The sequence below is a fragment of the Thunnus thynnus genome, chromosome 8 (genome assembly GCF_963924715.1).
Source record: "Thunnus thynnus chromosome 8, fThuThy2.1, whole genome shotgun sequence".
In the NCBI taxonomy this organism is placed as follows: Eukaryota; Metazoa; Chordata; class Actinopteri; order Scombriformes; family Scombridae; genus Thunnus; species Thunnus thynnus.
This window is the reverse complement of record NC_089524.1, coordinates 31,670,841-31,685,049: the sequence shown is the minus strand read 5'-3', so window position 1 is coordinate 31,685,049 and position 14,209 is coordinate 31,670,841. Positions and strand designations below refer to the sequence as shown.

The window sequence follows — 14,209 nt, the reverse complement described above, 5'->3', positions numbered from 1 at the left end:
ATTATCAGCCAAATGTACTCATTATGGAGGAACAATGTGTTCTTTCAGAGTGTTATATTATTGGTGCATTAATCAGCTCCACGTGGAGCTTATTCTATCCAACAAGACTCTATTTTATGAGCTTATTACATAAAATGATGCAAGAATTGTATTTAACTATTACTACAACCTACATCTCCCAGACAATATTGCAGTGTTCCTATCTAGGTAATGGAGTAAAATGCAGAATGAACTCTTTCAAACATATTTTATTAATATGATGTCTTTTATATCATCGTTTTAATAATAATGATGCCTCAAGCAGAATTTAAATGTTGCAGCTGATTCAGATGAAGATCATTTGAACTACTTTATAAGCTGTTTGTAATCTATAATAATGATAATATTTCATAAGCTGCTTTGTTTGTACAAACTGCATCCGTAGAGAAACTACTAGCCATAGCTGTCAAATACAGTAAACATTCCGGAGTAAAGTCTACAATATTTCTGCTGATGTGTAAAAAATTAAAGTATAAAACAGCATCAAATGAAAATTCCTAAAGTTACAAGTATTTCAACATCAGCAAGTACTTGAGTTGATGTATTTCCCTTTATTGTGATTCCTTACTCATTCCGTACTCATTAGGATTAACTCAACTATTGCACTTTTTTTCTACTTCCATGTAAAATCTGCCTCCCGTACATGTTCCTGTAATATTAAAATAAAATATCTACAATGTCCAGTTAATAAACAATCTACATGAGGTGATCACTCAGAAATGTTTGAGTTTAAGTCAATTCATTTCTTACCAGGAAAGTTGTCCCACACTAATTTAGATGCCTACATTGCCTCAATGTATTGGTGGTGTGCCGTATAATATACCTGCATACAGTATTCATGGCCTGATTCAGTCAAACACATGACTAGGTAAAATACTATTAAAATACATGAATATGTCCCATACTGTTGTTGCTTTAAAGACATTTAATCCTAGGTAAGTATTGGGCAAAGACTGATTAAAAGGAATACTAAAGAAGATCCAGTGGATACCTGACGATGATTACAGCGCTGAAACATTGTCATTGCTCCTCTTGATATTTAAATTAAGTGCTGTTTGAAAGCTACGACGGCGTGCTGGAAATTCATTAATCTCAACAATACAAAAAAGACGAACCTCTGCTCCATCGCAATAAACAAGCAGCCTTTGAAAAGTCATATTAGGAATAAAATGTCCTTGATAAAACCCTGAGATAGAGTCGTATCCCCTTAAGGCTGCTGCAGTGCAACTTTAATGACAGGCAGAAAGTCTTAATAAGGCACCTCTACTGTATAATGTGACGAAGTAAACAGCAATTACATCCAAGTAAGACTCACAACCATCCGGATCCCTTTGATCTATGCCATCATGCTGTTTTTCTGGGAGCTTGCACACAAATACACACACATACACACACACACACACACCAATACGATTAGAGAAAGTCACACAGCTCACACAGATCTATTCAATGAAATCCCAGCAAGCTTCAAGTATTATCTCGATAAAGGATGCAGGGCAGACGACTAATCCAGTTTAATATAGAGGAAATATGCTCGAGAACACACACTTACACACAGTCACACATTCGATTGCAGACTCTGATCGGCTGGGATTGCCCCCCCCAGCGGTTCTTGATGCTCTTAACCCTTGACCTCTTGTCGCCTTGCAGATGCAAACTCAATGAGGACATCCCCTAACCTCCCCACCCCTCCCACCAAGGAAATCTTGGATTTTACAGTCTCTTTATACTCCGTAAAGCTGGTGTTTGTAATCCTTTTGTGCTGGGAACAGAGATGTAAACAGGACAGTCCCTGAGAGCTGAGGATTTGTTAGAAGCTCCCGTTTTTTATACAGTGAATATTATTGGAGTAGTTAAGAATGGGTATACAGAAGGGGCGATGTCATGAACTGTGGTATCTACAAGGCTGTTATGGGGCCCCTGGTACCCTATATAAAGTATTATATGGCAATACCTGTGTGATATTAATCTTCCTATACACTATGGATATATTACTTTGAGTGTGGAGGACACAAGAATATAGATTTGCTGACAGCATGAGGATAATCCCAGAGCAAAAGAAAAAGATCATAAAAGATCAACTGGGGAATGTGTTACCTTGTTCCATCCAGTTCACCCAGAGGCTTCAGTTGGTGACATTTAAGTTGCAACTCTGACTCTTGAGGCTGCTTGATGTCACATCCATGGAATAAAAATAAAACCTCCCTCCACGCTACTATTTACCAGCTTGCAAATGAAAATGCAGCAATGAAATTTTGAAAAGAAAAAGAATTGCAATAACATTAGGATCTCAGTAAAGGATTACGCCTACTTATAATTATAAAATCAAACAAATGAATAAATAAATGAAAACTCTAAACTAATATAGCCAATATCAAAACTTATGAGATATCAAGGAGAAAAATGTGCAACTCAGTGAACTTTACCAGGTATTATAATGAGAAACCAAAAAGTCCCTGTGTTGTACCAAAACAACAACATTTATTTGAGGAAAAGTTTGATTTATTACAACTTGGGTTTTGTTTCCAAAAATCAGGCCATGGATATAATAAAATTGCTGTTAAGATCTGGAAATCACTAAAAAACACATCCAGCAGGGCAGAGTGCAGCTCATGCCACAAAACTGCAACATCTCTGGTTCAACTCCGGATTGGGACCCTTGTTACATATCATACCCCTCCCTCCCTCCCTCTTTTGTTTCCTGTCTGCTTTTCCACGATCAGTTCTTCATTAAAGGCAAAAAATGCCCAAAAACATATCCTAAAAAAACAAAACACGTCCAACAGGGCAACTAATGAGCAGTCAGATGTTCACCGCGGTTTTAAGTTTCAAGTTCAGTTTGGACCAACCATACTTGCTGTAGTTGTATGCACTCATTTAACAAAAAAATTAACAGAAAATTAAAGCTTGTTTTTTTAGCCTACTGCCTACTTTTAGCAATGTTGCCATGTTTCCATGTTCCTAGATCTCAGCAATCACCTTGGTGGCAGCAATGTAATCATAATCGATAGAAACAATGGCTATTGGATGTAAATAAAATCCAAGTTCGGAAAACATCAACATAACTGTTACAATAATCAAATGTTGATGGTATTAGACAGGCAAGAACCACCATCTCCTTCTGTCCAGCTTAGACACACACTCTGTTGACTCATTCACACACCCTGACCTTGTACCTAACCTTACACTACTTCCAATGTTACTGCTGTGGGAGGCCAATGCTATCATTTCCCTAGTGGAAGTCCTTAAATTAATTTGTTAGTAAGACTTGTTTTATCATAACACAAGTATTAGTTAAGCTGCAGTTTAAGTTCCTAAAAATATCAGCAGTTATTTGCAAACGTAATATTATACTGGCAAATATTGAATTGCATATGGCATATTTAAGCAAATATGCCATCAAATCTGCATGTCATTACACATTCATATCCATGTCATCTTACACATGCCAGTGGATGTGTACTCTACTGAGATCCACCAGCACATTTGCACTGATTACACTGAAGCGTTTCGTCTGGAAGTGTTTGAATTGGTCTTCACTACTGCGCCTCATTTGCTTTTTGCCTAGAGTCCCCATGGCTTTGCTCCCTGCAGCAAAAGGCTGAAGCCAGGATAAAAAAAAAACATCTCTACTGCTCGTGTCTGCTATTGGTTTGATAAGTCCTCTACACCAACAGAGGGAGAGGATACCAAAGCTGTTGCAATAGCCCGGGGGCATCTCTCAGGGTTTGCTAGGAGAAATCTAAAGCACCTGAATCTCTTTGATCATGACCTGATCTTCGAGGAAGCAATGACCTACTCCATGTTGGCATGGTACCTTTCGTCTGACTAACTCTCCCTCATACACACACTCATCCCCGGGAAGATTGAATGGTTGAATCACTACAAGATTGCATCTCATTTTAGCTCCTCTCAAAGCAAGCTTTCATCTCACTGCTCGCTGTGAAAAACCTTGGAGGACAGTTGAATGTTCCCGCCTGTTTCCAAACATCTTTATTGAAAAGTGAAATCTTTTCAACTTACTTTAAAGAGAGGAATAAAAGGACATATTGATCTTACAAATAATCATGTAAACATTGGATGTTCAATTAATTACTCCAAATACACCATTACCTCACTTTAAGCAAGGAGATGATGGGAAAGGAGGAAAACTGCAATCAGCTGAATGAGGATTAATTGATGAATTGGGGGAATGAAGGGAGAGAATTGGGTTTAGAGTGGGTTTTGGCTCAGAGTCTTGCAAAGGAAACCAATGAATGATGCCAGGAAACCATGCTGAGAGCAAGCTGGATTGCATAAACTTAAAACCTCAAGGTACAGTGTGTTTAATATACGCTAGGATTGTTTCAGCCAGTCAGTCTAGATAAATTCAGGTAAATCCATCAAATGCTCAAACACTGCCAAGACAATTTTATCCTAACCTCACCTCATTACTGCTGACCTTCAGTGCTGGACACAAAGAGGAAGCTACGGCCGCATTGGATGTAACTCGCTACAGCAGAAATTAATTCATATATTCATGTAATGCTTGAGAACTCATATATACAAGCAGGGAAGTGTCAAAATCACAGTTCCATGAGAAATCACCTATATTGTGTTTCCTTCAAAGGAAAATACATTATTTATAGGTGAAGACTTGGTTAGATCCTGGAAGCCTTTTTATAATCAACAAATTCATGTTTCATTTTTTATTTCCATTTTTATTTTTTTTCCAGTATTCTTTTCTATCAACATCATCATCATTATGGTTGTCTTCATCTCATTGGTCATTCTCATTTTTTCTTTTATTTTCACCATCTTGATGGTTGTTATCCTCATTCTATTCTTCAATGTTGTGTTTACCTTCGTGGCTTCCTCTCATCCGTTGCATCCAAGTTATCTTCATCAACATTGTCTTCACCATTATGGTCCCATTATTTTCATAGACATTGTCATCACCATTATTGTTGCCAAGAGGATTATCATCACCACCAACAACATTGTCATCATTATTATGGTTGCCATAATTGCCATCAGTGTCATCCTTGCCATCATGGCTGCCACCATCATTAACATTAGCACCATCAACATCGTCACGGTTGTTGCCAGCAAAGTTATCTTCACATCATGGTTGCCACAAGCATTCTCATCAACACCATCCTTGCTGTCATGGTTGCCATCGTCATCACAGTTATGGTTACTATGAGCACTATCATGAACAACCATCAGCACCATCAGCATATCATAGTTGTTGCCTTCATCAACATTGTCTTTACCATCATAGCTGCCACCATTATCATTGACATTATAATCACCATCATGCTTGCCACGAGCATTATCATCAGCATCATCAGCAGTGCCATGGTTGCCATCATCATCATCGTCAGTGTCGGAGTTGTCGCCATCATCAACATTGACTTCACAATCATGGCTGCAACCATATTTATAACTGACATCATCATCACTTTATGGTTGCCAGGAGCATCATCATCATCACCATCATCATCACACCAATGGCTACCACCATCATATACATAAACATCATTGTCATTGTCATGGTTGTCACTCTCATCAGCATCATCACCACCATGGTTGTCATGATCATCATTATTATCATCATCATCAACATCATCATCACCATTCTGGCTACCTTCAGTCATTATCATTGATATAATTATCCTCACCATTGTTATTCTCATCGTAAACACCATTGTCATTGTCACCATCAAAGCTGTCAGTTATCATCATCATCATCATCACCACTGTCATGGCTGCCAGCACTATCAGCACTACACTGACATCATCATCACTACAAAATAAATACAACTGTAATAATCATCCCCATCACCAGTATTGTACATGGTTGTAATTTGCTCCTTTTGTCTTCCCTCCTCTCCTTTCTATCTACACACATATCTGTATAGCTCGGTAAACACACCAGCACACACACTCTTGCCATAATCCCCTGACCTTTTTTGTCACAAGTTTCTGGAAGCCTTCCAGAGGAGAGTTATGATGTGCCTACATTGTGGCCACTGCCTGCTGTGGCGGAGGGAGCAGGACAACTAAGAAGAAGAAAAAAAAAAAACACTACAAAGGACAGAGAATGACAGAAGTGATGTAATGAGTTCTATGCTGAGAGAAATGGAGGAAAGGACAAATATAGCACACACACAAACAGACACAAGGAGACAGCATAGACGTTCCTCATTTCAATTTCCCACTAAATTTTTTTCTAAGTGTGTCTATTTTAGAGGTCTTCACTGGTCCACTTTGTTCTGTGAAACCAAGACCCGACTCGAGTCACACCAAGTCCAAATTCTACACAGTCTAAGCGGGTCAGGTCAGGTCTCCTTTTACTGCAGCGGGTCTCAGGTCTGTTTGTCAATGTGTCCAATACCTGAGTGGATCCGAATGGACCCAAGTGCACACGGTATCAGCTCTGATCATGTGGTATGTCACAATCACCGCAGGAGAAAACAGTGCGTTTGGAGTGAGAGGAGAATGTAAACTGTGAAGTGAATCGACGTGAAAAGGAGAACAAGGATGTAAAACCAACTGGAATATCAGTTGCTCCTGGTTTGCTCCTGTTTTATACAAATAGTTCGCAAAGATGAGAAAAAGGTTATGACATGGGAACTGAAGCCAGACTTGTTTTAGGAAAATTAGTCATCTACAAGATTTAAATTAAGTTAAATTAATTTTGAAAGTTGATTCCCAGATATTACATTTATTCATTTATATTAAATAAAATAAAGAGTAAATAGGTTTGTCTGTCTATCACCCAGCTGGCTACAGAAGATTTTATTGTTGGTAGGATTTTTAGTTATTATATGTTATAAATCTGTGTTTGAAGCATATAAACTAATTATTTTCATTTCTATGACATTAGACTCGTTCGTAGGGCATTATTATGATAATATTGCTGCTCTTTTCCACAACGGCTGCTTGTTAATTGATCGAATTAATTGATAGCACATCACATCACATCAGCAGGCTGCTGCTGGTACTTGTGTTCTCTTTCTGTTCAAGTCGACCGCATTTTGGATCAAGTCTGTTATATTCGGGTCTATTCGGGTCAGGTCTCTGTTTTTTGAAAATTAATTAATGCACGTCGGGTTCGGGTAGGTTTTCCACGGGTCCATTTCATATCAGGTCCAACATTTTAGATCTGTGAAGACCTCTAGTTTATTTTACATTTTCTGTTGGGAAGAAATCAATTTCAGCAGTTGTCCAATATGTAGATATGCTATAATATTTAGTTCCTTCCTCCTTTTTATTGTATAATGTCCTGTTTACTCAGTTTACTTTATCCTTTACCCATAAGGTAAAATTGAAAGTAAAACCACCAAAAAAATCACTTTTTTGCCTGAGTAGTTTTCTTATTATCTTAATCCTTTAATAAAGTAAGTCAAAGTTTCATCATAGGAAACATACTGACATGACGTTATAACAGCAGACTTTAAAGGGCACTTTTATAAAATTTAAAAGCATTTTTGAGCCACTTTCATAACAGTGATTGTTAAGTCCCTTCAGAAAAGAAGTTTTTCCCTTAGGTGTTTACATTATTTTGTCTGCCTCGTGGAGTACTTTAGACACACTGTAGGAAAACTTTCAGACTCAAAAACTAGCCTTTTGCCTCTCTTACTGCCCTCACAAAAATTAATTCTCTCGTCTCGACAGTAACGCTTTTCTCTTTTCTTGCTTGGTTAATTTTTAATTCCCCATAGACTCACTGAACTCTCTCTGGACCTGAGTCCCTGAGTGGTAAAACATCAGTGGGATAAACGATGTATACTGCTGCATCTAAATTCCAATCAATCATATTGATATGGCAATAAAGTATGGAATCTTGAATCATGTAGTGATGGAGATAGTTAGGAAGCAAGATGAAAAGCTTCATCTCAGAGATACAGAAGATGAAAGTGAAACCTTGTTTTGAACATGGGTTGCAGCGTGTTGTTAGATCTCTCCAAGTCTTCTCATCCTTTTTGCTCACAACCCAGCCCATATTAGAACTACATCAAGGGCTAAAGCTTTACAATACAACCTCCTTTCTTCCAACCTAATCAACCAGATGTAACACATTTTAATGTCTAATTTTGCCTCTAACAGCAGGCTCGCCATTCTCCTGACCTTGACCTCATATTTGATGGTTGTGACTACACATTGCAAAAATATTCCTTTTGTAATTGAAACACACCTCCAGCTTTGTGGCAGTATTAGGCAATATAACAACTCATCATCTACCACAAATTGTATTTGTCCTATTACATTGTAATTATGGAAATTATTGCGCTGTAATTTAAAAGCTGAATCAACATTTTGTCCTTCACATTCACAAAACCCTTTAAAATCTTGAAAAATAAAAGTGTCCCATTCAGTTTTTTTAGTTCCATTTAATTTCCCCTGGTGGCAATAAGCACTCACAAGCATTTATATTCACAAAATCAAGGCAAAACATTTCCCTGCAGCTAAACAACTATGAAGTGCTAACCTGAATTCAAATTAAAGTTTCAATAAAGTGGTGCTTTTTCATAAAAATGTCAAAACTAATATGCCGTTTTCATTAGATTTTCCTTCAGATTAATCGGAAAACTTTTACCTCAATGTGACAGTTTGGATTGCCACTTTTGCATGTTGACAGTCCATTGCCTACAGGAAAATTAAAACTCAACATATTAAATATCCTGTTTCATTAACACCTATATGGAATTTCAAATAAATAAATAAAACAGCATTTTCCAATCACCGCAAACATGTCACAGCCTGTACATAGGAAAATGAATGGTTTGACGCTTTTGACTAACAAGATCTCCATATTAAAAAGCCAGTGTGCCAAGATTACTCAGAAAAAAAATAAAAATTAAAGAGGTGGCCAAAGCCCCCTAAAGTATTGAAATTGCATCTCTGGCTGTCACCTTCAATCTGTCATCTAATCAGTCCTTCTGCCTTCTCCCCCCCACCCTCCTCCCCTAACCCCTTCTCCAGACATCAGGGAGAGTGGAAGCCCCAAGCCAGTGATGGTTTTCATCCATGGGGGCTCCTACATGGAAGGAACTGGGAATATGTTTGATGGCAGCATCCTGGCCAGCTATGGGAATGTGATTGTCATAACTGTCAACTACCGGCTGGGCGTCCTAGGTAAGGAATCTGCTGCACAGTGTGATACGCAACCATTGTCATGTTATATTCTCTTTCTTTACCCTCTTCTTTCTTTTTTTACTTCCTACCTTTCTCATTTCTTTCTTTCTCTGATTTCATACGCTGCTGCTGATGATATTATGTCAGAAATGCCTTCCTTTCTATCTTCCTTCCTTTGTGCTGTTGGCAGTATTCCAAAGAGTTTAGCTTAGCGTTAATGCTAAAAGTAGTAATCTTTCTTTCTTTCTCTGCTCTCTTTTGGTGTTACATTCCAGTGTTTAGCTTAGCCGCAATGCTAACATTCTTTGTCTTTCTAACTTCCGTTCTTAGTCTTGTTATGTTGCATCTTTTTTCTTGCCAAGAATTAAATGCTTAAATGGGGAGGGAAAAAAGTTGTTTCCTCCTCCCATTTGGGTTCTAGCCAATAATTGGTGCTTTATCTGAACTCCTCAGTTGGTTTTATTCAGTTGTTTTTTTATTTGTTTTGTTGTTGTCATATTTGCTATTCTTTTCCACTGGTGCTGCTTTGTTGATCACAATTCAGACATTTATATCCAAAGGCTGGATTTGAATGTTTGGGGATTTTGGTTGTGATTCCCTTTAAGTAGTAATGTAATAATATTAGAAAGGTCACAGGCAAAGTAGACTTAAAAATAATGTCTTCATTTTTTTAAGCCCTCCATCATCTTTGGGGCAGATTATTTTATAGTCCATTTCAGTGTGTGATGATACCAACAGCTGTTTGAAATATTATGGGCATAATGCTACAGTACCAACCATTTTATGCTAATAAGAAATGCCTGATAAGCATTTTTCTCAGATGTAAAGGACAATTCCAAACAAGCTCAATTTGCATATTATGACATCCTGTCAATGATATCTGAGCTTTCATTTTTGATGATGTTAAACTGTGTTAAACTGTTTGCTGGTACATAATGGTGTCGTTCTTGTACTGACATGTATATGTCAAAAATGTCACATCCATTGCAGAGCTGAATACTCTTTTTTTATGCATTGTTACGCATCTACCTTCTCCGTCTTCTTTCTTATAACTGCTTGCTTTTAATCTTTCATGTCTTCTCTGATCTTCAGTCCCTTAAATTTTTTCATCCCTATCTCCATTTTCTTCCTCTTGTATCTATTCTCATCAGTATTATTCCTAATTCCTTTCTCTTGCATATGGATGTCACTGCCTTACCCAGGGGGCAGGTATATATTGTGACATATGACAGAAACAAAGATTCGTTGCCTCCATCCTAAATGAGATTACGCTGTCATTTGTTTGGATGGAAGGAAACAATTTCATTTCCATGTTGTTTTGGTTTCTGGGGGTTTTCTCCCTTTCTTATTAAACTATACCAGAATAAAGATATAGGGCAATATCCGCCTTTCACTCAACTAAAATACTGTTTGTCTAGCAGCGTGTGTGTGCATATATTTGTGTGTGTGCATATTAAGAAAGAGCATAAAGGCTTAAAGGCGATTCTTTGAGATGCTGATAGCAGAAATAGAACGTGAATCTCAACGGTATGTTCCCTGCAGGTGGTCTGTTTGTTTCCTTCTTTCATCATTTTTTTCAGGCTCTAATCTCTTTAATATGACTTATATTCATTTGTTTAAATTACAAATGTGCATCATATTAGTGAAATGCCTGATGTTTTGTTGTGTGTGATCTGTTGAAACACTCCATCGTTAAGTCTTCTGGCAGCTTGAAATCAGGTGACAGAAACCCAAACTAAGTAGGAATTTTCCACATGAATGCCAGCTGAGCAACTGCGGTTTTGTCTCTTGGAGATATAACTGTCAGTCAGCCAGTGACTGGATGGACAACCCCCCTCAGCAACCTTCGAGCCCTGCCAAAACCACAAAAGTGGATATTAAACAAAGCACTCCATCATCTGCAGTTACCAATCATTCATTCCTTTTCAATACCCACTTATTCCTTTTAGGGTCACGAGGAGGCTGGAGACTATCCCTATATATACAAACCGTATATAGATGTTGATACAATATCGTGTGAACACATTAATACATACACTCACACCTATGAGCATGTCCTCCATCCACAGTCCAAAACCTGCATGTGTTTGGGGCTGAAATTTCAGGACCCTCCTGTTTTGAGGCAGGAGTCCTAACCTCAGAGCCAATGAATTCTCCATTTACACAACACGACCTTCTCTATAAGTAAGTGCTAATGGCCGTAAGCATTACACAGTGATGCAGCTGAAGTCTGCACAGTTAAATAACCTTATAGTTATGAAGTGATTGGTCAAATTAGTTTAAAAAATGATGGATGAAAATGCCAAAAAGAGCAAAAAAAAGGATAAACAATACAAAGCGCAACAACAATCAAACAATCAAATGTTTTCATTTTGGACATGACTGAATCCTCAGTTCCATGAATCTTTTTTTCTGTCTTTCTCCCTATCTTTTGTAAGTGTGAAGCTGCAGTTCTGAACCGCTGCAGGCCTCATAGTGTTGAGAGGAACTGTATCCCTGCTGGTTAACATGAGGCGCCGCTGTTTGCTCTCAGATTAGGCTCTATGTGTTTGTGTTTACCCCCCTGGCAATGGACAAAAGCATACGGCTGTACCTCACCAAATATGTGATGCTGTGTGTGTGTGTGTGTGTGTGTGTGTGTGTGTGTGTGTGTGTGTGTGTGTGTGTGTGTGTGTGTGTGTGTGGTGTGTGTGTGTGTGTGTGTGTGAGTGAGTGACAAAGAGAAAGTGTGTATTCAACTATAGTAGGTATGGGACTCATAACTGCTGAGCTTTCCAGTTGGTCATCATGTTTTTGTAAGTATAGGAGTAAGTTAATAAGTAGCACTACTGTGAAAAGTATCTGTTGTGCCATTTAGTCTAGTGTAAAAAAGCTACATGTTTTAGGAAACTGCCAACATTATCTCTATAATTAATTTGAAATGTTGCTATTGGCTCTCAATCTATGTAAAAGCATGCCGTAATGATGTGGATATACACTTTGGGTGTTTTCACGCTTTGTCCAGCTTCTTGAGCCAGTGCCTAGGTTTGTTTATTCAATCTTTTTACATAATCATGACCACACACACACGTCCCATTTCCACCAATGTAGTTTGAGGGCTGGTTTAGAGCCGGTGCCTCATCTCGAACCAGTTTTTTTGCTTTTCAAAAGCCAAAGAACCAGCTCTCAGCCAGGAAAACTGATTCCAGAGTGGCACCAACACTGCTGGTCTAGAGGAAAGAACCACTTACATCAGGGGCTGGGGGCAGGATTACCATGACCAACCAAAACCAAAATGCATTGCGTCTCTTAAGACTGTGCAATGGCGGACACCTACTATGTTGTAGTTGAATTGCTTGAAGTTGGTGTTAGCGTTGCTAGGAAACTGGAGGCATGTACAGTTATGTAATGACTTGGGTCTCTAGCCCATGGAAAAGCAAGCTGGTTCTAAGAAGGTTCACAAGTTGAACTAACTGTGAACCACTGCACAAACTCAGGACTAGAACTAGGTTTGCATTAGTGGAAAGGGGGTAATACAGATTTCAACAGCAACAAATTCCATCAGACCATGACTTTCATCCAGAAAAAGAAAAAGAATCAGGTCCAATCAGGTCAAATATCAAAACCTCCTTTGGCATGGTTCCTAAAAGCCTCCAGGGGCTGACCATGCATGATATAATGAATAAATGAGTTTGGGTGTGTCCCATCCATGAGGATCCACAAGGTACTCCACATTTGAAAAATAGATTTTAAGATGCTTGACTTTAAGACTACAAAGCAGTTTAGAGTCTATTAATATCTTTCTTCATTAATAATTTTTCAACTGTCTCCCAGGCTCATAATTATGTTCTCCAGCTGGCCGGTTAGCCTCTGTTGGTTAAAGTGTGTGGGTGACCTTACCCATCCAGCCATTGCAGCACCTGTTCGCTTGGAGATGCTGCTTTGCTGACAGAATTCCCTACTCTCGCACCAGTGATTTTTCTCCTTGGCTTAGTGTGTGTTTGTGTGTGTCTTCAAGAGCGAGCGCTTTGCAGGAAGCCATTAGTGGCTTTAAATATGCAGAGCTGCTGACACGAAGCTGTATTTATCGGTGAAGGGCCTTGGCTACAATGGATTTGGCCACGGGGCACGTATATAGTAAGCTACTGTCAGTGTGTGTCCACGGGTGTGTGTGTGTGTGTTTAATGTATTAGGAGTTTCTCCTGTGTGCAGATGGGGTGTTACTGGAATACATGCTATGGTGTCAAAGTATCATTATTAAGGATCATTTAACTCCTCCTTGGTCTATAACGGGACACTCTGCTGTTGTGTTGGCTGCTTTAACACTTGAATTAATTAAGAAACTAAGCACTCTCATCCAGATGTAATACTCATATATTCAGACAAGTGAATAATGGTGCTATTTTCAAGGACGCTAGAAAGTTGTGTCATTATGTTTTCATGTAGAGATATGTCTCGTCCTTAACACATCTCTGTCCTCACCTCTGTCCCCAGTAAATATAACATTATGTCAATATTTGAGAAATTAGGGAGATGTGGAACTTTGCTGTTGGCAGTTTGACATCTAGTAAAGTCATTCAAGAAAGGGAAACTCCCAATACAGTATACAAATCCAATTCTTCCACAGGACCTGTTTGTTGCACTTCTAAACAGTGGACTATACCTTTAAGGCCAGCCCCTCACAGTGTTGAGTTTGTTTCGGCCCGGCCAAAACCTTTAATCATGCTGATTGATGAGGTGCATTTCCCTGACTCAAACCTTCTCCAAATACCCCTTCCATTCCAGCTATACATCAGCCATCCAGCCAATTCATCAAGCCTCTGATTGTTTTAAGATATACCTGGCCAGTAAAATATCCATTTCTCTGCTTCTCTAACTCTGCCCCTGCTCTCAGCACTGCAATCACATCTTAAAAAGCCTGTTCTTGAGAAGGGACCATGCAGGAAAAGAGGCAACATGCAGCCAGAGGCAGAGAACAAGATGCAGAAGTTGGCATCTCAGATTGGCTGATTGAACTGATATAACTTGATTGGTTACATAGTTAATAAATAATGAATTTATAATCTTT

The 14,209-nt window shown here is 38.6% G+C and overlaps 1 protein-coding gene across 3 annotated transcripts in view; it reads left to right on the top strand.

Annotated features, from left to right (window-relative positions):
• nlgn1 (neuroligin 1) overlaps positions 1–14,209 on the top strand; it is a 355,494-nt gene that overhangs the window by 137,265 nt on the left and 204,020 nt on the right. For all 3 annotated transcript variants that reach the window (XM_067597948.1, XM_067597947.1, XM_067597949.1), the window contains one exon: positions 9,010–9,162. In XM_067597948.1, coding sequence (XP_067454049.1) covers positions 9,010–9,162 — 153 coding nt within the window. The remainder of the gene's footprint in view (positions 1–9,009; positions 9,163–14,209) is intronic.